The sequence below is a fragment of the Macaca mulatta genome, chromosome 1, assembly GCF_049350105.2.
Source record: "Macaca mulatta isolate MMU2019108-1 chromosome 1, T2T-MMU8v2.0, whole genome shotgun sequence".
Classification (NCBI taxonomy): Eukaryota; Metazoa; Chordata; class Mammalia; order Primates; family Cercopithecidae; genus Macaca; species Macaca mulatta.
Window position 1 is genome coordinate 213,975,529 of NC_133406.1, and position 25,236 is coordinate 214,000,764.

Sequence of the window (25,236 nt, forward strand, 5' to 3'; positions counted from 1 at the left end):
CAATCCTCCCACCTCAGCCTCCTAAGTAGCTGGTACCACAGGCATCCGCCACCCCACCTGGCTAATTTTTTCATTTTTATAGAGAAGGGATCTCCCAGGATGATCTCGAACTCCTGAGCTCAAACAACCCTCCTGCCTCAGCCTCCCAAAGTGCTGGGATTACAGGTGTGAGCCACCACGCCAGGCCAGAATAGCCTATTTTTAAAACGCTTCCCAGTTTGAATGTGCTGTCTCCTGCTTACCCATTGACTGACAAACAGGTCCATATGGTCGCCAGCACAGTCACACAACCCCCACAGGCCATCGTGCTGCCATGTTGTCACCAATTCGCACAACCCCCCTCGGTGTCACACAGTCTCACATGTGCATTCTCATCCCTGAGCTCCCTCATCACCTCCTTTAATGAGGAAGACTTCCTGAAGAGGGGGTAAGAGCAGGTGGCTGTGAGTCAGGTCAAGGGAGAATTGGTCTGCAAATCAAAGTCAGTCAACAGGGCCAGACTGCCAAACGAAATTAAATAGAAGCTGCTCCAGGAACTGTCAACTTAAAGAGCCATAATAGACACAGAGGAAAGGCAGCAAGGACACTTACAAAGTAAACCTCAGAACCCCATGCATTTGCCTTACATTATGGAAATTTATTCTTCCTGAATGTATAAGGCAGGAGACTAATTCAATATACATTCACTTCGCAGAATTCTACAAGTTCTGGGCTGTGTGTAAATGTGCCCCCTTCCCTCCATTATCAGGATGTTTAAATGTGCTTCCTTTTTTTCCATTTAAAACTTTGCTTAGATGTTTTACATTGCCACCACCTCTTCCTGAGAAAAAGGTGTGTCCCCCATCCCAACCCCTAGAAGCTAGCAGACTTTCTGAGGGGCCACAGGCATACTCCCATATGGAGAGAACAAGGGCAGTGGATGAAGGAAACAGGGATTTTTCAAACTAATGTTTTCCCTCAAACAGGCCTCCCGGTGCCATTAGACTTGAAGCAATGACATCTACTAAAATGAGGACCCCGGCTGGGGGTTAAGAGTGTTGTTTAAGAATGATGACGGTATCTTTAAAAGAAATTCTTGGCCGGGGATGGGGTAGGGGGAAAGGGAAAAATAAGTAAATTCTTTTGAGTTTCCCATTGGCAATGCTTGCTACGCTTGATCTGATTGCATCTCAGGGACCTGTAGCAACATCTCCAGTTGTACCGTGTAAGCCAAAGTCAAACGTGGGGTATATGAAGAAATTCAGAGCCTCGGCCAGTTCCCCAGAACCAGCCCCATGCCACTGTGAAGTGAAAGGCTCCTGTGAGGAGGGCGCTGGGATTGTGTAAGGTCAATTCTCAACGTCTTCCTGAAAGTGCCCGGGGAGAAAGCCGAATCCAGGAGTCCAGATCCATAGAGTGGAGGCTCTGAGGAGTTGGAAGGAGCTGGAAAGAATAATTCCAAGAGCTTTAATGGCCTCTTTCCCACAGCCACCCAGCCCCACCCAAACCCTTCAACTTGAAATCTGCCTGAAGTTGTGGGGTGGGGGGGCAGCAGGCACTGTGGAGAGAAGATGCAGGAGGCAATAGTATGGAATGGGGCTCCTGGGGAAGCAGAGGCTCCCTTGGGCCTTTGTCCTTGGCTGGGATCCCCTAGCCTGAGCAGTTAGAATGGAATGTTCCTGGGATGAAAAGCCTGCCCCTCCTCCACTTCTCCCCTTATGGAGTTCCCCAGGGCCCATTCCAGGGATTCCTGATATGGTGATGCTCTAGAGAAGCAGAGGCCCACGCTGCCTGGGGATCTGTCCTGGCAGCCTCTCCAGGGCTGGGCAAATTGGTTCCATCATTTATGGATCTCTACTATGTGCCAGGTACTTAGTATGACTTCTCATTTAATACTCAAGTTTTCTGTTGTTTTTTTTTTTTTGAGACCAAGTTTTGCTCCTGTTGCCCACCTCCGCCTCACAGGTTCAAGTGATTCTCCTGTCTCAGCCTCCCGAGTAGCTGGGATTAATTATAGGTGCATGCCATCACTCCCGGCTAATTTTTGTATTTTTAGTAGAGATGTGGTTTCATCATATTGGTCAGGCTGGTCTCGATCTCCTGACCTCAGGTGATCTGCCCGCCTCGGCCTCCCAAAGTGCTGGGATTACAGGCATGAGCCACCGCACCCAGGTAATACTCAAGTTTTCTACTCCCTAGGTCCCCTCAAAAATACAAAAACATTTGTAGGTCTGGATCTGGAAAAGAAAAAAGAAAAAATACAAAAACAAAAAATCAGAAGAAACTGGCTCAGAAAAGGGAAGGCATTGCTCAGGGTCCCTCAGCTGAGGAGTTCCAGGCCAGGACTAAATCTCAGGTCTGTCTTGTTCCACCGGCAGCCCTTTTTGCCCCCACCATGAAGCTTGTCATCCTCCTCCTCTGCCATCCCAGGCTCTTTGCTTGCCTTGACACCAAATATTCCAGCCCAGATCTGCAGCGAGAGGAGGCAGCCCTCCAAAGCAAGCCCTTGGGAGGCTTGAGCCCTGAGCATCGTTGGCCCACCGTCAGAAGCCAGGTGTGTTGACTCAGCCTGACTCACCCCCGAAGGCCCAACCAGGTTGGGGTGTGCCTAGACTCTGGGAGGGGCACCTTCTGCCACCCCTCCAGCATCTCATGTCCCTTCCAAGACCCAAGGACCAGGGGTCACTATACAATGCCTTGAACGTGGGAGCCCAGATATCCCCCTAAATGGACCCTTCTTTAGCCTGATAAATGAATCACCATATAGCCTAATGTTTAAGGGATCCCCCACTTACAGCTCCTATGTCTTTGGGCAAGTCACCCACCCCCCCCTCTTTCTTCACCTGTGGAAATGGGAATAATAACCCTTACTTTGCAGAGTGGTTGGGAAGACCGGAACAGATTAATGGGTGTAAAGTGCTCAGGGGCCTGGCATAGAGGAGGTGGTTATTATTCCAGAACCAAGGGTTCCCTTCCCCCATCGCCCCTGGCCAGGGTGCAGTCAAGGACCAATGGGGAAAGAAGTAGGTTGGGCATCTCCAAGCTTTCCCAAATACCTCCTCCTGCACAGCAGGCCTCTCCTTCAGCTCTGAGAAGCCTGAGCACCCGAGTTGTTCTCAAAGAACCCGCTGACAGGCTTAGGGAAGGGGAGCGGCTACAGGCTTGGAGCACCTCGGCCATGTTGTGGCTCCAGCCTAATCTCTAAGAGGCAACCCTGGCCGCCACTGGCAGCGGGACCCTGGGTTCTGATCAATTAGTGTAACAAATCTGTGAATACAAAATGACTCTGGTCTTTTATCCTGATAGTGACCCCCAACAAGGGCTACCTGTCTTTCCTGGAAGTCTTTCTTAATGGGTCTTCTCCCTGGGGTTCCAGGTTCAGCCCAGCCAAAGGAACTTCCTCTGCTCCCCTTTCAAAGAGGGTTCCCGCCCCTAGGCACAGCTCTGGCCTCCAGTCCCACTCCATCCAGTAGGCTATCCCCAGAACTACACTCCCGCTCTAGGGCTGCACCGACCGCGACTACCCTGCTCGTTCTCCCAGACCCCTACAGCCCAATGTCCAGGAAGCCCCGGGACTACCGGGGAAGGGGATGACTGGGGGCGGGAACAATAAAGGACTGAACCTGCTCCAGGCCACGCCTCCTTCCTCTCGAGAAAGCAGCCCCGCACTGCCCTCTGGTGGCACCGCCCACATGGTTATCCAGTTGAGGAGCAGGTACCTAGATTAGAACCTTGAACTGGTCTCCCAGCCCCAAGCACCAGCCTGAAGAAAGGCTCCTGTTCCCCTCATTTCCCTTTGCTGAGATATACATTCACTGGTGGCCGTCAGTGTCCTCCATGCACAGGTCCCCCAAGATCCCTGTACTCAGTCCTGTCCCCAGAGCTGAGGGCCACCAAGAAAGTGTTCTGAAAGTCAGCCTTCTGTCCAGGGATAGAGCTGGCCTCCAACAAACTGCTCAGCCCCTAAGGGGTCCCCTGGGATAGTGACAGCCAGGAAAGCCTGCCTGGAAAAAGGCTAGGAGACGTAAGCCCTTAAAAGTAGAGACCCTGGCCGGGCGCGGTGGCTCAAGCCTGTAATCCCAGCACTCTGGGAGGCCGAGATGGGCGGATCACGAGGTCAGGAGATCAAGACCATCCTGGTTAACACGGTGAAACCCCGTCTCTACTAAAAAATACAAAAAATTAGCTGGGCGCGGTGGTGGGCGCCTGTAGTCCCAGCTACTCGGGAGGCTGAGGCAGGAGAATGGCGTGAACCCGGGAGGCGGAGCTTGCAGTGAGCTGAGATCCGGCCACTGCACTCCAGCCCAGGCGACAGAGCGAGACTCTGTCTCAAAAAAAAAAAAAAGTAGAGACCCTGTGATTTGGCTCTGCTTTCTGAGCCCCTATCAATATTTGCTGATTAAGAAGAAAATGGAGGCAGATGGGTGAGCTTTTTTTTTTTTTGAGATAGAGTCTTGCTCTGTTGCCCAGGCTGGAGTGTGGTGGTGCGATCTCGGCTCACTGCAACCTCCACCTCCTGGTTTCAAGCAATTCTGTCTCAGCCTCCCGAGTAGCTGGGATTACAGGTGCCCGCCACCACGCCTGGCTAATTTGTGTTATTTTTAGTAGAGATGGGGTTTCACTATGTTGGCCAGCCTGGTCTTGAACTCCTGACCTCAAGTGATTGGCCCTCCTTGGCCTCCCAAAGTGCTGGGCTTACAGGCATGAGCCACTGCACCTGGCCTCAATAAAGCCAGATGGGTAAGCTTCTAGAGGGGCCCCTGGAGGGTCAGGCAGGTGTGGGAAGGTGCCTTTTGTTAGTTGGCTATGGGGTAATGGACATAGCACTAACTAGGAGCTGGGGTTCAAGTCTGCATGTGTGTGCCCCGGCCAGGAAGCTTGATGAGGAGCAGTGGGACATCTGGAAGTGGAGGGAGGGGGCAGAGCTGCCTGTGACAGCAGGACCAATCTCCATTTACTACCCCCCACCTCACACACACACACTAGCCAGTGTCATCTCTAATTCTCTACTCACCCACCCCACCCCCAAATCGGGACAAGCTGATTACAAATAAATCCTGGAGAAAGTCAAAACTGTGATGGCACCCAGCACTTTACACCATTAGCTAAAAGCTCCTCTGGACCAAGTGCCCCCTCCCATGCAACCCAGAAAACGAATGGTCCTGGCTGCAGCCCAGCACCTGAGCTGAGCTCCTTCCAAGAAGTCCTGTCCTCTCTAAGCCTCTAGACCCCAAATGACCCAAGTGGTTTTGGAAGGTGTCCCTGTCTGGAAAGACCAGAGGATGGCACTGCCCCCTTCACTACTTCCCTGGGGTTCCCTAGCTTTGTCAGAGGCTCTGAGACCGCCTCCTGAACCCCCCTTCCCCAGCTAAGAAAGCATTCAGGAAAGCCTGGCTGTTAGCTGAGAAACTAGCCAAAAAGTTTGGTATCCAGGGAGAAGGGCTGATGAGGGAGGAGCCGGTAAGGGCCCCAAGCCTCAGCTGTCAGAGCAGTGCATCTGACCCTCCCAGATTCCTGTGGGAGGAAGCATCCTCCCCACTTCACCTCATTCCCAAGCCCTGACTCAACGAGGGACTGAGGAAAGAGGCCCAGAGAGGGGGCAGAGTTGTTCTAAGCCACAGAGCAGACAGGATCCAGACGACAACTCTCCCTAGCCCCTGTCCAGGGTACTGTGGGAGGTGCACACACAGGCCAGGGACCTTGGTTCTTCTCTCACTGGCATGTGACCTTGAGAAATCCCCTCTTCACTCTGCAAAAGTAGGACTTTAAATTAGTTCATGGCTCTATCAGCAAAAGCAGTGCCTGTTTCCAGCTGGGAGTTAAAATAATACATTATCGGCCAGGTGCGGTGGCTCACGCCTATAATCCCAACACTTTGGGAGGACGAGGCGGGCAGATCACCGGAGGTCGGGAGTTTGAGACCAGCCTGACCAACATGGAGAAACCTGGTCTCTACTAAAAATACAAAACGAGCTGGGCGTGGTGATGCATGCCTGTAATCCCAGCTACTCAGGAGGCTGAGGCAAGAGAATCGCTTGAATCCGGGAAGCAGAGGTTACGGTGAGCCAAGATCGCACCGTTGCACTCCAGCCTGGGCAACAAGGGTGAAACTCTGTCTCAAAACAAACAAACAACAAAAAATAAATGATCTTTCCATGATTTAGGGGGGAAGAAGAAGGACCTCTGCCCTGTATTGACATCACCATAGCCCCTCTGGGAAGGCGAAGAGATCCACTTCGCAGACTGACAAGTGAGAATGAAATTAACTCAGCTAGTGAGCAGCAATACAGTAGCCAGGTCATTCACAGTGGGGACAGAGGAATGGGAGGCCCAAGGGCATTTGGACAGGAAGAGAAACAGATCTCACCTCAGATCTGGCTCTTTAAGGCCCCCCTTTCTGGAAGATGATGCCATACCTGCCCCCTTGGGGCCTGTTAAAGGGTATCACCTGGTTCCACCCGGGCCAAGTCATCTTAGTGACAGTTTGGGAGTTAAGCCTCTATGTTCTGCTATGTAAGGGTCCCTGGGTGAGGAGGTGCTAGACATCCCGTCCTGGTTATCTGAGTCAGGCCATAATTTTAGCGAATCTGCATGACGGCGTAAGAAAAGCTGTATCCTAGAAGAAGGGCCTAAGTATGAAGAGAACAAATCCTAAACCTCTCTGGGATTCCGCCTTCCCACAGGTGAAACAGGCCTAGAGGGGAATTCAGCGGTACAGCCCTGTGCCAGCCCCCACCCCATCCTGGGGACTCATTATTCTGTCCTCCCGAAGGCATGGAGCTGGGCGGCCAGTAAGCAGCATCCTCAAGGGCAAGACTGCTCACAGCTCCGAGGGGCCCGGGAAAGTCCATGCAGGTGGGGGTGAGGATTGGGGATGCTGCATCCGTGCCGCAGGTTCCAAATGGTAAAAGTTTGCCGCCAACCCGTTCCTGGGATCGAGCCCCGTCAAGAGTCCAACTCTTACAATGGAGACTTGGTGCTACCACCTCTCACTCCCCAGATGGTCGGGGAGAGGCGGGAACAGAACGTGGCAGCTTTACTAAGGACCCAGCAGACGCCAGAAGCTCCAGGGAAGGGAGTTCCGCGGCCCTGGACCAGCCCCCCACACGCCCTGACCCTCGAACGCACCAGCCGCTAAGAGCGCACCTCAGCCTCCTCTACTGGGCCCCTGGCCCCCCACTGTCTCTTCCTGCGGATCCGTAGTCCATGCAGCCGGCGTCCGCGATCAGTCAGTCGGTCGGTCGGCACCTCGGCGAAGCTTGTCGGGGCGGCCAGGGGTCCAGGCGTGGAGGTCAGCGCTGGGGGGAGGCGGGGCCGCGGGGCGGGCTGCGGCGGAAGGGCGAGTCGGGCTCGGGGCCGTGGCCGCGCCGCAGTCGCCCGGCGCCCCAGGGCACGCAGCCGCCCAGGCCCAGCGCCGAGGCCAGCAGCGCTGGGGGGCGGCCGCGACGGCCCCGGCGCTGGCCCTTCTTGAGGCGCGACCCGTGAGCCGCCAGGTAGAGCTCGGCCTGCGCCACGCCGCCGCTCAGGCGGCTCAGGCTCTCCGCGCGGTGCGCCAGGCGCAGCTCAGCCGCCAAAAAAACGCGGTGCAGCTGCAGCACGCGGCTCTCCAGCTCCGACACCAGGCGCCGGCGGCCCTCCACCTCCAGCAGCCGCCGCCGTGCTTCGGCCAGCTCCAGCGCGCGGCCCCCTGTCCCCGCCGCCGCGCCAGAGCCCCCTCCGGGGCCGGCGAGCCCCGCGACCCCGCTAGCGCCCTGGCGCCAGCGCTGCAGCTCCTGGCCTTCGGCCGCGCCTGCCGAAGCCCCGGCTGCGTCCGGCAGCGGCGGGGACTGACCCGGGGTCGGGGTAGGGGTCAAGGTCGGAGTTGGGGGCGGGGGCTGAGAGAACGGCATGGGCTCCCGGGGCGGCGGCGGCGACCCCGGCTCTGCCGTCCCTTCCTGGGCCCCCGGACCGCAGGCGCTGATGCGGCAGCCCGGCATCCCCCGCCCCCCGGCGGTCTGCGGCTGTAGGTGCGCAGGGAGGATGAGCACCGGGAACCTGCAGAGCGAGACACTGCCACAGCCCTCACCCCAGCGCCGCGCCCTCCGCCTGCGCATCTTATAGAATACGAGGCGGAGCGACGGACGGCACAGCCAATCAGAGACGGGCACGCCCTGAATCCGTCCCCACCGCTGCGCATTCAGGACATTGCTGAAACCGTTCAGGTCCTGCCCTTCGTCGGATTCTGCCCGCTAGGGCTTCCAGTTCTCTTTCGCCTCTCCCCAAATTTTGGGTGCAAAGGGAGCCTCATCTTCCCTGGTTAGGCCCCTCAGAGTCATAAGCTCTGGTAGCTGGTGTTTAGAAAATCATAGAATCCGGTCTCCATCCGGGGGAGGGTCTTACCTAAGGCCTCTGTGCGAAGAGACCCTGGGCTAGAACGCGGGAGGCTTGACTCCTTGTGCAGTGCTCCTCCCACACCTCATGCTGCCCTTGGCCGAATCAGTTCTGCCTGGTCTCTCTTGGGCCACAGGGCTCTCCAGGACCCCCTTCTCCCACCTCACTGGGGCAGCGGAAGGGTTAACGCTGAGGGGCGACTGCCGTCTGGGTGGGACGGAGATCTGGCTGGGCTGATTCCACGATAGGTAGGGTCCTTTATTCGCAGAACAAATGCCGCTGAGCCTGCAAACCTTGGTGGCATCACAGAGGAGTCCCAGACCCCACGGTGTGCAGAGTTCCTTCCCTGCCCCGGCTCGTGTTTACTCCTCCCAGCGGGTGTTCGTACACCTTTTAAAGAGGGAGAAACAGATTACAGTTTCCTGTAATCCCAGCACTTTGGGAGGTCGAGGCGGGCGGATCACCTGAAGTCAGCAGTTCAAGACCAGCCTGACCAACGTGGCGAAACACCATCTCTACTAAAAATACGAAAAAATTAGCCGGTCGTGGTGGTGGGCGCCTGTAATCCTAACTACTCGGTAGGCTGAGGCAGGAGAATCGCTTGAACCCGGGAGGCGGAGGTTGCAGTGAGCCAAGATCGTGCCATTGGGCTCCAGCCTGGGCGAGAGAGCAAGACTCCGTCTCAAAAAAAAAAAAAAAAAAAAAGGCCGGGGGCGGGGAACTGACTGGCCAGGTGCGGTGGCTCACGCCTGTAATCCCAGCACTTTGGGAGGCCGAGGTGGGTGGATCACCTATGGTCAGGAGTTCTAGATCAGCCTGGCCAACACGGTGAAACCCCTGTCTCTACTGAAAATACAAAAAAATTAGCTAGGTGTGGTGGCGCACCCCTGTAGTTCCAGCTACTCAGCAGGCTGAGGGAGGAGAATCTCTTGAATTCGGGAGGCAGAGGTTGCAGTTAGCAGAGATTGTGCCACTGCACTCTAGCCTGAGCGACAGAGTAAGACTCAATCTCAAAAAATAAAGAAGGGTAAACTGAGACCCTGAAGGGCAGTAGTGCTTTGCCCAATGTCATATTGCCGACTTGTGGCTGAATCCAGATTCTTGAATCTGTACAGAAATGCACCAGCTCAGCCATTCATGCCCTCTGGGGGCTCAGATACCTGGGTCTACTCCTCTTGGTGGAGGGACGTTCCTTATGTGGGACTTCTCATCTGGCCCTGACAAATGATAGAATGGAGCCCTGCTCACTTTTCCCCCAACAGAAATAAAGCTGTCATACCAAACACTGGCCCAGACATCATGGGCCTGCCTCAGTTTCCATCTACTTGAAGGTGCCATCAGAGATGGGAGGTCTCGTGGTGGGTGGGGGCAAGGGCCGGGGGTACAGAAACCAGCCCTGAACCCGATTGGGTAGGACTGCAGCAGACCCTAGGCTCAGGAGGACCTGTGGAAAATGTGGCCAGTGTGACTGCTGCAGCCTGAAGAGGAGGCAGATGGCATGCTTGCATGATGTGCAGGATGATGACAGAGCCTCATCCTCCCCCCACAAACACATGTTCTCTAAGTGCTTTCAGGTGTCTTAGACTGAGTGAGACTGAGTGATGGGGACTCGTGGGCGAGACAGTTGGGCTCCAAAGAGGCAGCTCAGAAGCGGCTGGGAGAGGAAGGCGGGTGGGTGAGAGGCGCCAGGCTCAGCGAAAAGGAAGGGTGGAGGGATTGGGGAGGTAGGAGGTCAGAGGCCGGGTGCCCAGTGACCAGGGGTGGTGGAGACTCAGTGAGGGGAAAGGGAGGGTTTGGGAGGATGACTCAGTCAGAGGGGAAGAAGAGCTGTTCAGTGACTGCTGGGGCTCAGTGCAGGGAAGGGGCTGAGTGTGTGCAAAGGTGCTGGCGGAGGATCGCCATGGGGGAAGGGAGGTTCAGTGAGGGGCATGGGAACTCAGAGAGTTGGAGGGACTGACTCAGTGAAGATGAGGGAGGCTCAGGAGCTACCAGGTTGCCCCCAGCAAGGAGCCTTGCCCTGCTGAATGATGACGTCCCTTTGAACAGTCTCTTTTGTGTCATGCAACCATAGGTCTTTCTCAGGGCAGAAGCCCCTCATTGCCATGGTGGTGGGGAAATAGACAGGTGTTTTGCCTTCATGAGGCAGTTCACTGCTCCCAACTCCTGAAGGACTGATTCAGGGGAAGAAGACTAGGACTTATCCCCACCCCCTACCACTGGCCAGATCCAGAGAACCAGTCAGACCTGGGTTCAAAACCCACACACATTGCCCATCTGGGTGACCTTGGGCAAGTAATTTGTCTGAGTGGGAGAAGATGCACAATATATATTTATTGGAGGAATGAATGTTCTCTGTCTCGTGATATCATCCCTAAGAAAGGGAGATTGATAGCCTTCTCTTCCTGATGAGAAACCAAAGCCCAGAGAAGTGAAGAGGCTTGTCCAAGGTCACACAGCAGGTAAATGGCCAAGCAAGGATTCAAACACAGATATGACCCACTCCATGGTCACTCTTTACCTCCCTGTTCTCCGACAATGCTCCCTGCTGCTATCCTCTGGGTATTTCCCATGAGTTATATATATGTATTTGTTTATTGTTAATAATTAATAGTCTCTCCCCTTGACTGGTTTTGCTTATCACTAGAATCCCCTGAAGTCAAGTAGAGTGCCTGGCCCCATAAGGCACTCAATAAACATTTGTCTGAATTGAAAAATGTAGGCTGGGCCAGGCGCGGTGGCTCAAGCCTGTAATACCAGCACTTTGGGAGGCCGAGGCGGGTGGATCACAAGGTCAGGAGATCGAGACGACCATCCTGGCTAACACGGTGAAACCCCATTCTCTACTAAAAAAATACAAAAAACTAGCCGGGCGAGGTGGCGGGTGCTTGTAGTCCCAGCTACTCGGGAGGCTGAGGCAGGAGAATGGCGTAAACCCGGGAGGCGGAGCTTGCAGTGAGCTGAGATCCGGCCACTGCACTCCAGCCTGGGCGACAGAGCGAGACTCTGTCTCAAAAAAAAAGAAAAAAAATAAAAATATAGGCCGTGCACAGTGGCTCACGCCTGTAATCCCAACACTTTGGGAGGCCAAGGCAGATGGATCACCTGAGGTCAGGAGTTCAAGACCAGCCTGGCCAATGTGGTGAAACCCCGTCTCTACTAAAAATACAAAAATCTAGCCAGGCACGGTGGCTCACGCCTGTAATACCAGCACTTTGAGAGACTGAGGCGGGTGGATCATGAGGTCAAGAGATCGAGACCATCCTGGCCAACATGGTGAAACCCCGTCTCTACTAAAAATACAAAAAATTAGCTGGGCATGGTGGTGTGCACCTGTAGTCCCAGCTTCTCGGGAGGCTGAGGCAGGAGAATCACTTGAACCCGGGAGGCGGAGGTTGCAGTGAGCTGAGATCATGCCACTGCACTCCAATACAAAAATTAGCTGGGCGGGGTAGTGCACAGCTATAATCCCAGCTACTCAGGAGGCTGAGGCAGGAGAATCGCTTGATAGTGCACAGCTGTAATCCCAGCTACTCAGGAGGCTGAGGCAGGAGAATCGCTTGAACCCGGGAGGCGGAGGTTGCAGTGAGCCGAGATTGTTCTATTGCACTCCAGCCTGGGCAACAGGAGCGAGACACCGTCTCAAAAACAAAGAAGAAGAAGAAAGAAAAGAAAAGAAAAATAACACAGCCAGGCACAGTGGCTCACACCTCTAATCCTAGCTCTTTGGGAGGCCAAGGCAGGCTGATCACCTGATGTCAGGAATTCAAGACCAGCCTGAACAACATGGCAAAACCCCATTTCCACTAAAAATAGAAAAATTAACCAGGCTTGGTGGTGCATGCCTATGATTCCAGCTACTCGGGAAGCTGAAGCAGAATCACTTGAACCTAGGAGGCGGAGGTTGCAGTGAGCCGAGATCACACCACTGCACTCCAGTTTGGGCACAGAGCAAGGGTAGGACGGGTGCGGTGGCTCACCTTTGTATTTCCAGCACTTTGGGAGGCAGAGACGAGTGGATCACGGGGTCAAGAGTCCACGACCGGCCTGGCCAAGATGGTGAAACCCCGTCTGTACTAAAAATACAAAAAAGTTAGCTGGGCATGGTGGTAGGTGCCTGTAATCCCAGCTACTTGGGAGGCTGAGACAGAGAATTGCTTGCGCCCGGGAGGGAGAGGTTGCAATGAGCTGAGATTGCACCACTGCACTCCAGTCTGGGCAACAGAGTGAGACTCCGTCTCAAAAAAAAGAAAGAAAGGAAAGAGAAATAACACACAAGGGTAGAGCTTGCTGAGAATGGAGAAGTCCCCTTCTCCATTCATTCATTTATTCTTTTTTATTTTATTTATTTATTTATTTTCTGAGATGGAGTCTCGCTCTTGTTGCCCAGACTAGAGTGTAATGGTGCCATCTCGGCTCATTACAACCTCCGCCTCCCAGATTGAAACGATTCTCCTGCCTCAGCCTCCCAAGTAGCTGGGATTACAGGCACGAGCCACCATGCCTGGCTAATTTTGTATTTTTAGTAGAGACGGGGTTTCTCCAGGTTGGTCAGGCTGGTCTAGAACTCCCAGCCTCCAGCAATCCACACACCTTGGCCTCGGAAAGTGCTGGGATTACAGGCATGAGCCACCGCACCCAGCTTCTTGTCAGCTTTCTTAACTGGCTTGAGCACCACACTCTCAGAGTGGACAGGAGCCACAGTCCACCACCTATTAGTGCATATCCAGCCCAGCAAACACAACATCTGGAATGAGGAAATCCATCTTTAAACTACAATGATTGTTGTATTTTTCTGATCTTTATAAAAGTTATAAAGTACATTCCTTTTGTAGAAAATCTGGAAAACAAATAAAATTCTAAAATACTAAAAAAGAATAGGATGTCAGGCAAGGTGGCTTATGCCTGTAATCCCAGCACTTTGGGAGACTGAGGCAGGAGGATCACTTGAGCACTTGGGAGTTCAAGACCAGCCTGGGCAATATGGTGAGACCTCATCTCTAAGAAAAATAAAAATAAATTACCTGGGCATGGTGGTGCATGCCTGTAGTCCCAGCTCTTCAGGAGGCTGAGGTGGGAGGATCGCTTGAGTCCAGGAAGTCGAGGCTGCAGTGACCTGTCTCTTGCTACTGTACTCCAGCCTGGGTAACAGAGCAAGACCCGATCTCAAAAAAAAAAAAAAAAAAAAATAGGCCAAGCACAGTGGCTCATGCCTATAATCCTAGTACTTTGGGAGGCCAAGATGGGAGGATCCCTTCAGGCCAGGAGTTTGAGAGCAGCCTGGGCAACACAGCAAGACTCTCTGTCTGTATGAAAAATTTTAAAAATTAGCCAGATTTGGTGGTGCACGCCTGTAGCTACATGGGAAGCTGAGGTGGGAGGACCCCTTGAACCCAGGAGTTTGAGGCTGCAGTGAGCAGCCTCTGCACCACAGCACTCACTCTGGCCTGGGAGACAGAGTAAGACCCTGTCTCTCTCTCTCTTTATTTCTTTTTTCTTTTTTTTTTTTTTTTTTTGAGACGGAGTCTCGCTCTGTCACCCAGGCTGGAGTGCAGTGGCCGGATCTCAGCTCACTGCAAGCTCCGCCTCCCGGGTTCACGCCATTCTCCCGCCTCAGCCTCCCAAGTAGCTGGGACTACAGGCGCCCGCCACCACGCCCGGCTAGTTTTTTGTATTTTTAGTAGAGACGGGGTTTCACCATGTTAGCCAGGATAGTCTCGATCTCCTGACCTCGTGATCCACCCGCCTCAGCCTCCCAAAGTGCTGGGATTACAGGCTTGAGCCACCGCGCCCGGCTTTTTTTTTTTTTTTTTTTTTTTTTTGAGAGGTAGTCTCACTCTGTCACCCAGGCTGGAGTGCGATGGTACGATCTCAACCCACTGCAACCTCCGCCTCCCAGGTTCAACCTGAGGGGAAAAGAAAGAGAGATCAGCCTGTTACTGTGTCTATATAGAAAGAAGTAGACATAAGAGACTCCATTTTGTTCTGTATTTGAGATGCTGTTAATCTGTGACCCTACCCTCAATCTTGTCCTTGCAAGAGACATGTGCTGTGGTGACTCAAGGTTTAAAGGATTTTGGGCTGTGCAGGGTGTGCTTTGTTAAACAAGTGCCTGAAGGCAGCTTGCTGGTTAAAAGTCATCACCGGCCGGGCGCGGTGGCTCAAGCCTGTAATCCCAGCACTTTGGGAGGCCGAGACGGGCGGATCACGAGGTCAGGAGATCGAGACCATCCTGGCTAACACAGTGAAACCCCGTCTCTACTAAAAATACAAAAACTTAGCCGGGCGAGGTGGCAGGCGCCTGTAGTCCCAGCTACTCGGGAGGCTGAGGCAGGAGAATGGCGTGAACCCGGGAGGCGGAGCTTGCAGTGAGCTGAGATCCGGCCACTGCACTCCAGCCTGGGTGACAGAGCGAGACTCCGTCTCAAAAAAAAAAAAAAAAAAAAAAAGTCATCACCATTCTCTTAATCTCAAGTACCCAGGGACACGTACACTGCCAAAGGTCGCAGGGACCTCTGCCAAAGGTCGCAGGGACCTCTGCCTAAGAAAGCTAGGTATCGTCCAAGGTTTCTCCCCATGTGATAGTCTGAAATATGGCCTTGTGGGATGGAAAAGACCTGATTGTCCCCCAGCCTGACACCCGTGAAGGGTCTGTGCTAAGGAGGACCAGTACAAGAGGAAAGAAGGCCTCTTGGCGGTTGTTGGCAGTTGAGATAGAGAAAAGCATCTGTCTCCTGCCGTCCCTGGGCAATGGACCATCTCGGTGTAAAACCCGATTGTATGTTCTGTTTACTGAGAAAGGAGAAAACCGCCTTAGGGCGAAAGGCGGGACTTGCTAGTGCAATGCTGCTCTTTATGCACTAAAAACGTTTATGAAGATGTTTGCATATGCATATCAAGGCACAGCACTTTTCCTTAAACTTATTCATGTCACAGAGATCTTTATTCATATGTCTTACTGCTGACCTTCTCCCTACGATGATCCTATTATCCTGTCACTTCCCTTTTTCTAAGATGGTAAAGATAATTATCAATAAAAACAGGGAACTCAGAGACCGGTGCCGGCGTGGGTCCTCTGTATGCTGAGCGCCGGTCCCCCAGGCCCACTTTTTCTTTCTCTATACTTTGTCTCTGTGTCTCATTTCTTTTCTCAAGTCTCTCGTTCCACCTAACGAGAAACGCCCACAGGTGTGGAGGGGCAGGCCACCCCTTCACAACCGATTCTCCTGCCTCAGCCTCCCAAGTAGCTGGGATTACAGGTGCCCACCACCACGCCTGGCTAATTTTTGTATTCTTAGTAGAGACGGGGTTTCACCATGTTGGTCAGGCTGGTCTCGAACTCCGACCTCAGGTGATCCACCCGCCTTGACCTCCCAAAGTGCTGGGATTACAGGATCACTTCAGGTCAGGAAGTCAAGACCAGCCTGACCAACATGGTGAAACCCCATCTCTACTAAAAATACAAAATTAGCCAGGTGTGGTAGCGCACGCCTGTAATCTCAACTACTTGGGAGGCTGAGGCAGGAGAATTGCTTGAACCCAGGAGGTGGAGGCTGCAGTGAGCCAAGATCATATCATTGCACTCCAGCCTGGGCAGCAAGAGCGAAACTCCATCTCAAAAAAATTAAAAAAAAAAAAAAAAAAAAAAAAGAATAGAGGAAAAGAGCCTGAAATCAGAAACACTTACGTTTGAATCATAGTTCAGTCCTTTTCTAGCTATGCAACCCTGAGAAAGGCACCTTTGTTCTCTGAATTTCAGGGTTTTCATCTGAGAAGTGGAACGGCTAATATCTATGGCATAGACAAGGACATTGATACATGCAAGGATATGCCCAAGATCTCACATATCTATGGTCATATCTGGTTGTATCTATCTGACTCAAAACCTGTGGCTTGAGTTCAAGACCCTGAAAGAGAAGAGGCAGCTGCAATGGGACCAGGTTCTAGAGTCTGGTTCAGTATGTATCTATTGCCTCCAGGACAACAGCCAGAAGAGACAGCCTTGTGGAGGGGACAGTGACTATGGCTGTGGCCCCAAGCAGGATCCCCAATCCCCTCCATCAGCTGAGAGTGGGGTGGGGAAGGGGTCAAGGCCTGAGGAGCCTTTTTCCATCCCAGCCTAGAATATCTGAGGCCTCTGCTAAGAGATCCAACCTTTCCCTTTCAGCCTCTCCCTGGCAACCTGGCCTGGCACCCTCTAGGAAGTGATCTCAGTTTAATAATTTAGCAGATGCAGACAAAAATAGCAGCTCTGAAAATAACCCAGTCAGGCCCCAGCCTCCACCTCCCCTTTCTTTAACAGACTCCCCTGCCCTCCCGGCAAGGTCTCTGATTGCCCTACACACCTGTCAGTGTTCCCGCCTGCCAGTGAACACCTGATTCAATGCTTCCTCATTCTTCTCCTCCTCCTCACTCCTTTCTCTCCACTGTTATATCAAGAGCTTTTATATGGGTCGGGCACGGTGGCTCGCGCCTGTAATCCCAGCACTTTGGGAGGCCAAGGCAGGTGGATCACCTGAGATCAGGAGTTCAAGATCAGCCTGGTCGGGCCGGGCGCGGTGGCTCAAGCCTGTAATCCCAGCACTTTGGGAGGCCGAGACGGGTGGATCACGAGGTCAGGAGATTGAGACCATCCTGGCTAACACGGTGAAACCCCGTCTCTACTAAAAAATACAAAAAACTAGCCGGGCGAGGTGGCGGGCGCCTGTAGTCCCAGTTACTCGGGAGGCTGAGGCGGGAGAATGGTGTGAACCCGGGAGGCGGAGCTTGCTGTGAGCTGAGATCCGGCCACTGCACTCCAGCCTGGGCGACAGAGCAAGACTCCGTCTCAAAAAAAAAAAAAAAAAAAAAAAGATCAGCCTGGTCAACGTGGTGAAACCCTGTCTCTATTAAAAATAGAAAAAATTTGCTGGGCATGGTGGCGCATGCCTGTAATCCCAGCTACCTGGGGGGCTGAGGCAGAAGAAGCTCTTGAACCTGGGAGACGGAGGTTGCAGAGAGCTGAGATTGCGCCACAGCACTCTAGCCTGGATGACAAAGCAAAACTCCGTCTCAATAACAATAATAATAATAAAATTAATAAATAAATAAAATAAAGAGCTTTTGCCATGGAGATTTTGTATCATGTCCTGTTCTAAGTGCTCGAATGTCCTAACCCGAAGCTGAAGAAGCCACCCTGGCTGCACATGCCGTCGGCCATGACTGTGTAAGCTCTGGTGGTGGTGTCTTACTTCCTCATCACCGGAGGAATCAATTATGATGTTATTGTTGAACCTCCAAGCGTTGGCTCTATGACTGATGAACATGGGCATCAGAGGCCAGTAGCTTTCTTTGCCTACAGAGTAAATGGACAATATATTATGGAAGGACTTGCATCCAGCTTCCTGTTTACAATGGGAGGTTTAGGTTTCATAATCCTGGACCAATCGAATGCCCCAAATATCCTACAACTCAATAGATTTCTTCTTCTATTCATTGGTTTCATCTGTGTCCTATTGAGTTTTTCATGGCTAGAGTATTTATGAGAATGAAACTTGCAAGCTATCTGATGGGTTAGAGTGCCTTTGAGAAGAAATCAGTGGATACTGGATTTCTCCTGACAACGAAGTTTTAAAGGCTGTACCAATCCTCTAATATGAAATGTGGAAAAGAATGAAAAGCAGCAGTAAAAGAAATATCTAGTGAAAAAACAGGAAGCGTATTGAAGCTTGGACTAGAATTTCTTCTTGGTATTGAAGAGACAAGTTTATCACAGTATTTTTTTTCCTGCTGACCTACTGCTGTACCAACGATGGTGAGTGGCATTTTCTAATTAGTTTTTCATTTCTTAAAGAAAATATACTCCATATCTCAACTATAATATCAAGTAAAGTGATTATTTTTTACAACCCCCTTCACATTTTTTAGAGATGACATTTCTGATTTTCAGAAATTAACATAAAATCAAGAAGTAAGATTACATAAGCTGAGAACTCCGGACAGCTGATCAGCTTTATGTATGGTGTTTCGCTTTAACTAGAGTGCATGATGGTAGATTATTTCAGATATGTATGTAAGACTGTTTCCTGAACAATAAAATGTATGAAAGGAGCAGAAATAAATACTTTTTCTAATTGAAAAAAAAAAAAAGCTGGGTGCAAGGGTGCACACCTGTAATCCCAGCTACTTGGGAGGCTGAGGCAGGAGAATCACTTGAACCCGGGAGGTGGAGGTTGCAGTGAGCTGAGATCGCGCCACTGCACTCCAGCCTGGGTGACAGAGTGAGACACTGTCTCAAACAAACAAACAAACAAAAAGCTTTTATATCAATTAGGGCTTAAAGAAATATTTCCACCGGGCGCAGTGGCTCACATCTGTAATACCAGCACTTTGGGAGGCCGAGGCGGGCAGATCACGAGGTCAGGAGTTCGAGACCAACCTGACCAATATGGTGAAACCCTATCTCTACTAAAAGTACAAAAATTAGCTGGGCGTGGTGGCACATGCCTGTAATCCCAGCTACTCAGGAGGCTGAGGCAGGAGAATCACTTGAACCCGGGAGGCAGAAGTTGTGGTGAACCGAGATCAAGACTGTGCCACTGCACTCCAGCCTGGGTGACAGAGCAAGACTCCACCTCAAAAAATAAAAACAAAAACAAAAACAAAAAAAAAGAAAAGAAACAAAATCTTTCCTAGAAGTCAGAAGACTTGGGCTTAATTTACTGTGTAGACCTGAGCAAGTCCTTCTCTCTGAGTCTCTGTTCCTGCATTTGTAAAATGAGGCCTCTGGAAGCAAGGCACAGTGGCTCATGCTTGTAATCTCTGCACTTTGGGAGGCTGAGGCAGGAAAATCACTTAAGCCCAGGAATTTGAGGCCAGCCTGGGTAACATAGGGAGACCCCGTTTCTACAAAAAAATTTAAAAATTAGCTGGACATGGTTGCACATGTCTGTAGCCCCAGCTACTCAGGAGGCTGAGGTGGGAGGATCGCTTGAGCCCAGGAGGTCAAGGCTGCAGTGAGCTAAGATTGTGCCACTGCTCTCCAGCCTGGGCAACACCCTGTTTCAAAAAAATTTTTTTTGAAATGAGGCCTCTGGATTCCTAAATATGACATGAACAAAATGTTGGTGTGGGTGCCAATTACTTGGATAGGGGACTGGATGTCTTCCCCAGGAAGGCACAACTACAGTATCAATGTCATCTCAGTCAATGGCACTACAATCCATCCATCCTGCTGCCCTACACAGGGAGCCCAGGTTTCTCTGTGTTTGATTTCTCTTGTGAAGAAAGCTTCGCCCTAGTTATTATTCCTAGAATAAAAGGCTATGACTTGTGTTCACAGTGGTGGTAGCAGGTTCCATGTGATTTTGATGCTTCATCACATTTTTGGTGTTACTTTTGTTTTTGTTTTTGTTTTTTTTTTTTTGCAGTTTTCGTGGTTTTATTTAAACACAAATAAAGCATGCACGTGAGCCGTCTATTCATTTTCTTTGCTGCGCAGCCTGGAATTGGGGTTGGAGACTCTGGGGGCCAGTTGGGCTGCTGTCTCCACTCAGGTTTTATGGTTCTTGGAGGAAACATTGCGAGCAGTCTCAGCACAGTAAGATTTACTGCACATCAGCAGCACTTCCAGTTCCTTGACATTGTGGACCAGGAACTTCCAGAACCCACAGGGCAGCATGTGCCTTGTTTTCTTGTTCTGCCTATACCCAATGCTGGGCATCAAGATTTGGCCCTTGAATCTTCTCTGTACCCTACTGCCAATACTACTAGGTTTCTGTCAGTTACACTTAATTTTCACTTAACAGTCTGATTCATCCATCAGACTGTTCATGATGCCACATGAACTTCTTGGTCCTCTTTTTGACGTTCTTGGGCTTCCCAAGGGATGTGAGGGTGGTCATGCTGCTAAGATGGATGCCACTTCTGTAGACAGCCCTGAGGAAGAGAAATTTATCACGTTTCTGAAAAGTAGAAATTATACTTTCCCCCTTGAAGCATTGCTCAAATCACCCCTCCTTGTTTTTTTTGTGGTGTTTTTTTTTTTCCTTCTTTTTTTTTTTGAGACAAAGTCTCACTCTGTCGCCCAGGCTGGAGTGCAGTGGTGCAATCTCGGCTCACTGCAACCTCCACCTCCCAGGTTCAAGTGATTCTCTGCCTCAGCCTCCCAAGTAGCTAGGATTACAGGTGCCTCCCACTACGCCTGGCTAATTTTTGTATTTTTGTGTTTTTTGTTTTTGTTTTTGTTTTTGGTAGAGACAGGGTTTCACCCTGTTGGCCAGGCTGGTCCCAAACTCCGGACCTCAAGTGGTCCACCCGCTTCAGCCTCCCAAAGTGCTGGGATTACAGGCATGAGCCACCGCGCCCAGCCAAATCACCCCACCTTTAGGGTCTCAGTTTTCACACCTCTAAAATAGCCATATCTTGAAGGGCAACTAGGGCAACGTCAGTTCCATAAGGGCTGAGGTCCCGTTTGTATTTATGCATTAATTCAATGTCATTAAGCACCTACTACGCACCAGCCACTGTGCAAGGTGCTAGAGGCACAGCAGTAAATACAAGAGATGCAGTGCAATCCCTGTTTCCACAAAGCTTACATCTCAGAAATCAAAATAGTTAAATCCCAAGAAATGTACCATGAGGGAATAATAAAATGCCTTCTAATATATATGGCTGGGCACAGTGGCTCACACCTATAGTCCTAGCTACTCGGGAGTCTGAGGCAGGATTGCTTGAGCCCAGGAGTTTGAGGCTGCAGTGAGCTATGATTGCACCACTGTACTCTAGCCTGGGTGACAGAGTGAGACCCTATCTCTAAATAAATAAATAAATATTTTTAAAATATTTAAGGCGAGGCATGGTGGCTCACACCTATAATCTTAGCACTTTGGGAAGCTGAGGCAGGAGGATCGCTTGAAGCCAGAAGTTCAAGACCAGCCTGAGCAACAAAGCAAGACCTTATGTCTACAAAAATAAAAATAAAAACATTAGCCAGGCATGGTGGCCTGTTCCTGTAGTCCCAGCTACTCAGGTGGCTGAGATGGGAGGATCGCTTGAGCCCAGGATTTTGAAGCTGCGGTGAGCTATGATTGTGCCACTCCACTCCAGCCTGGATGACAGAGACCCTGTCTCTAAAAAGAAATGTTTAGGCCAGGCATGGTGGCTCATGCCTGCAAAAAAAATTTTTTTAATTAAAATATTTACTTAGTGCTTCCTCTTTGCCAGGTACTGATCCTACAGGGTACTATATTTTGCAGATGAGGAAACTGAAGGACAGAGCAGTGATTAGCTAAGGTCACATGGTCAAGGAGCAGTGGAAATAGGATTCAACACCCCGTAGTGTGCCTCCAGAGTTCTTCCCTAGAAATCATGACCAAGGAATAAGCTAGTGACATGATAGAAAAGGGAGTCAGAGAGGTATTAAATATTCTCCTTTAGTGACATTTAAGCTGAGACCTGAAAGATGAGCAGGAACTAGGCAAGTGGAATTGGGGAGTAAGATTTCCCAGCAGAAGAAATAGGAAGTGCAAAGGCCCTGAGGCAGAAAAATCAGTGAGTGCAGTGCCTGGTGGGCCAGCAGGAAAGTGAGGAGGACTAAGGTAGAGACACAGCTTGGGCCCGAAGGCTAGGGTGAGGATTTCAGATTTTACTCTAATTGCAGGAGAAGCCTTTAAATGGTTTAAGTTGGGGATCAACACGATCTGATTTGTTTTTAAAAGATCATGCTGTTTGCTGTGTAAAATGAATGGACTAAAAGGGAGCAAGAAGGGAATGAAGGAGACCAGTTAGGAGATTACCGCCATAATCCCAGCTGAGAGGGGATGGTGCCAGGAATGCTGGCAAGGGCTGGGATGGGGGATGGGTTTGAGTTTTATTTGGAGGTGAACGAAAGGACTTATACATGGATTAGTGTGGGGATGACAGAATGCCCTCTGGCTTTGTGGATGAAGCAGCAGGGTGGATTAGGGTACACTTGTCTGAAATGGGAAAAACTGAGAAACAGCAGATCTGGCTGAGAAATCAAGGTCAAGAATTTTTGGGCCCGGGCACAGTGGCTCACACCTGTAATCCCTATACTTTGGGAGGCCAAGGCAGGAGGATTGCTTGAGCCCAGGAGTTCCAGACTAGCCTGGGCAACGGAGTGAGACCCTATCTCTACAAAGATAATTTTTTTTTCACCAGTTGTCAAATGATCCTTTATTAAAATATTTTCCTTTGTGCTTCTTAAGTAACTGGGTGGCCAGGTGTGGTGGCTCACTCCTGTAATCCCAGCACTTTGGGAGGCTGAGGCGGGCAGATCACGAGGTCAGGAGACAGAGACCACGGTGAAACCCCGTCTCTACCAAAAAAAATGCAAAAAAATTAGCCGGGCACGGTGGCAGGCACCTGTAGCCCCAGCTACTCCAGAGGCTGAAGCAGGAGAATGGCGTGACCCTGGGAGGCGGAGCTTGTAGTGAGCCGAGATCACACCACTGCCCTCCAGCCTGGGTGACGGAGCGAGACTCCGTCTTTAAAAAAAAAAAAAAGGTAGCTAGGCTTTCCACAGCACCACTGTTGATGTCATCTATGATGTCATGAGGGTGGCAACCATCAACATTACAGCCCGCAGAATGGGCAGTCCCCGAGATCCCTTTAATGGTTGCAGAGAGGTCTCTGGCTAAAGATTGGTGCTGCATCTGTTGAGCAATGTTGAAGATCTCATCAAACGTGATATTCCCACGGTGTTTAATGTTTTTCCGTTTCTTTCTGTCTCTTGGTGGTTCCTTGAGGGCTTTGATGATCAGGGCAGAGGCAGAAGGCACCACCTCAATCTGGGCCTGTCTGTTCTGACTGGTCAGTTTCACTGTAATCCTCAGGCCTTTCCAGTCACCCTTTGCCTTGGCAATGTCATCACCAACCTTTTTTGGAGACAGACCCAAGGGGCTGATCTTGGGGGCCAGCATAGAAGTGGCACCAACTTCACCCCTGGTGCACCTCAGGTATATGACTTTGATCTCGTTGGGGCCGAACTTCAGCAGCACTGGGGAGGCGGCTGATGTCGGACAAACCTAGATTCTGGATGACTGAAGAAAGTTGCACCTTGGTCTCCTCCAAGCTGAAAGGAGAATTTTTTTTTTTTTTTTTTTTTTGAGACGAAGTCTCACTTTGCTGCCCAGGCTGAGGTGCAGTGGCAAAATCTTGGCTCCCTGCAACCTCTGCCTCTTGGATTCAAGTGATTCTGCCTCAGCCTCCTGAGCACCTGGGATTACAGGTGCACGCTGCCATGCCCGGCTATTTTTTTTTTTTTTTTTTTTTTTTGAGACGGAGTCTCGCTCTGCCGCCCAGGCTGGAGTGCAGTGGCCGGATCTCAGCTCACTGCAAACTCTGCCTCCCGGGTTCACGCCATTCTCCTGCCTCAGCCTCCCCAGTAGTTGGGACTACAGGCGCCCGCCACTGCGCCCGGCTAGTTTTTTGTATTTTTTAGTAGAGACGGGGTTTCACCGTGTTAGCCAGGATGGTCTCGATCTGCTGACCTCGTGATCCGCCCGTCTCGGCCTCCCAAAGTGCTGGGATTACAGGCTTGAGCCACCGCGCCCGGCCCAATGCCCGGCTATTTTTTGTATTTTTGTGGAGACGGGATTTCACCGTATTGGCCAGGCTGGTCTAGAACTCCTGATCTCAAGTAATCTGCTTGCCTTGGCCTCCCAAAGTGCTGGGATTACAGGCGTGAGCCACTGTGTCCGGCCTCTATAAAATCTTTTTTTTTTTTTTTTTTTTTTGAGATGGAGTTTCGCTCTTGTTGCCCAAGCTGGAGTGCAATGGCATGATCTCAGCTCACTGCAACCTTTGCCTCCCAGGTTCAAGTGATTATCCTGCCTCAGCCTCCCGAGTAGCTGGGATTACAGGTGCATGCCACCATGCCGGGCTAATTTTTTGTATTTTTAGTAGAAACGGGATTTCATCATGTTAGCCAGGCTGCTCTCGAACTCTTGACCTCAGGTGATCCACTGCTTTGGCCTCCCAAAGTGCTGGCGTTACAGGCATGAACCATCGTGCCTGTCCAAAACAAATTTTTTTTTTTTTTTTTTTTTTTTTGAGGCGGAGTCTTCACTCGGTCGCCCAGGCTGGAGTGCAGTGGCGCGATCTCGGCTCACTGCAAGCTCCGCCTCCCGGGTTCGCGCCATTCTCCTGCCTCAGCCTCCCGAGTAGCTGGGACTACAGGCGCCCGCCACCTCGCCCGGCTAGTTTTTTTGTATTTTAGTAGAGACGGGGTTTCACCGTGTTAGGATGGTCTCGATCTCCTGACCTCATGATCCGCCCGCCTCAGCCTCCCAAAGTGCAGGGATTACAGGCGTGAGCCACCGCACCCGGCACAAAATTTTTTTTTTAATTAGCCGGGTGTGGTGGCACGCTCCTGGAGTCCCAGCTACTAGGGAGGCTGAGGGAGGAGGATTGCTTGAGCCTGGGAGGTTGGTACTGCAGTGGGGTATGTTGGTGCAACTGCACTTTAGCAGGGTGATAGAGCAAGACCCCCTTCTCCAAAAAAAAAATGAATAAAAGAAGTTGAAATGAAAAAGAAAGCACAAGAGCCTGGCTCTCCAGCAAGTTCATTCCTGCCACAAGCCTTTATTAAGCACTTACTGTGTGCAGACACCGCTCCAAGTGCTGGGGATGTAGCAGTGATCAAGACAGGCAAGACCCCTGCCCTCTGAGCACTCTCAAGCCAGGGCAAGAGAGGAAGGCCACAGAGTCAACACAAATAAGGTCATTTGTGCTATGAAGGAAGTGAACAGTGAAGCGTAGGGAATAACCAAGGAAATCTACAGTAGAAAGGGAAGTCAAGGATGATGGAGTAGGCATCTGTGGCTTTTGTCTTCCCAGCATCATTTGTACTACTTTTGGTAACAGTGACTTTATATTTTTTGGGAACCA

The 25,236-nt window shown here is 51.2% G+C and overlaps 2 protein-coding genes and 1 pseudogene across 4 annotated transcripts; 1 reads left to right on the forward strand and 2 right to left on the reverse strand.

Moving 5' to 3' along the window:
- Positions 1-616: 616 nt before the first annotated feature.
- TRNP1 (TMF1 regulated nuclear protein 1) lies at positions 617-8,047 on the reverse strand. 3 transcript variants are annotated; one of them, XM_015132259.3, is made up of 2 exons: positions 7,108-8,047; positions 617-1,422 (listed from the first exon to the last, which is right to left on the reverse strand). In XM_015132259.3, exon 1 carries the CDS (start codon positions 7,953-7,955, stop codon positions 7,272-7,274), a length of 684 nt encoding a protein of 227 aa, XP_014987745.2. In that variant the 5' UTR covers positions 7,956-8,047; the 3' UTR covers positions 617-1,422; positions 7,108-7,271.
- Positions 8,048-17,342: 9,295 nt separating this feature from the next.
- LOC106997139 (oligosaccharyltransferase complex subunit OSTC) lies at positions 17,343-18,003 on the forward strand. The gene is given in 1 exon segment (XM_077967955.1): positions 17,343-18,003. A coding segment is annotated over 1 exon segment (417 nt). The 5' UTR covers positions 17,343-17,453; the 3' UTR covers positions 17,871-18,003.
- A 2,135-nt stretch (positions 18,004-20,138) lies between these two features.
- LOC719998 (large ribosomal subunit protein uL11 pseudogene) lies at positions 20,139-23,423 on the reverse strand (annotated as a pseudogene).
- Between the last annotated feature and the right edge of the window lie 1,813 nt (positions 23,424-25,236).

Bases quoted from the DNA above. Each gene is read 5' to 3' on its own strand.
- TRNP1 (XM_015132259.3), bottom strand. From the start codon at position 7,955: ATGCCGGGCTGCCGCATCAGCGCCTGCGGTCCGGGGGCCCAGGAAGGG.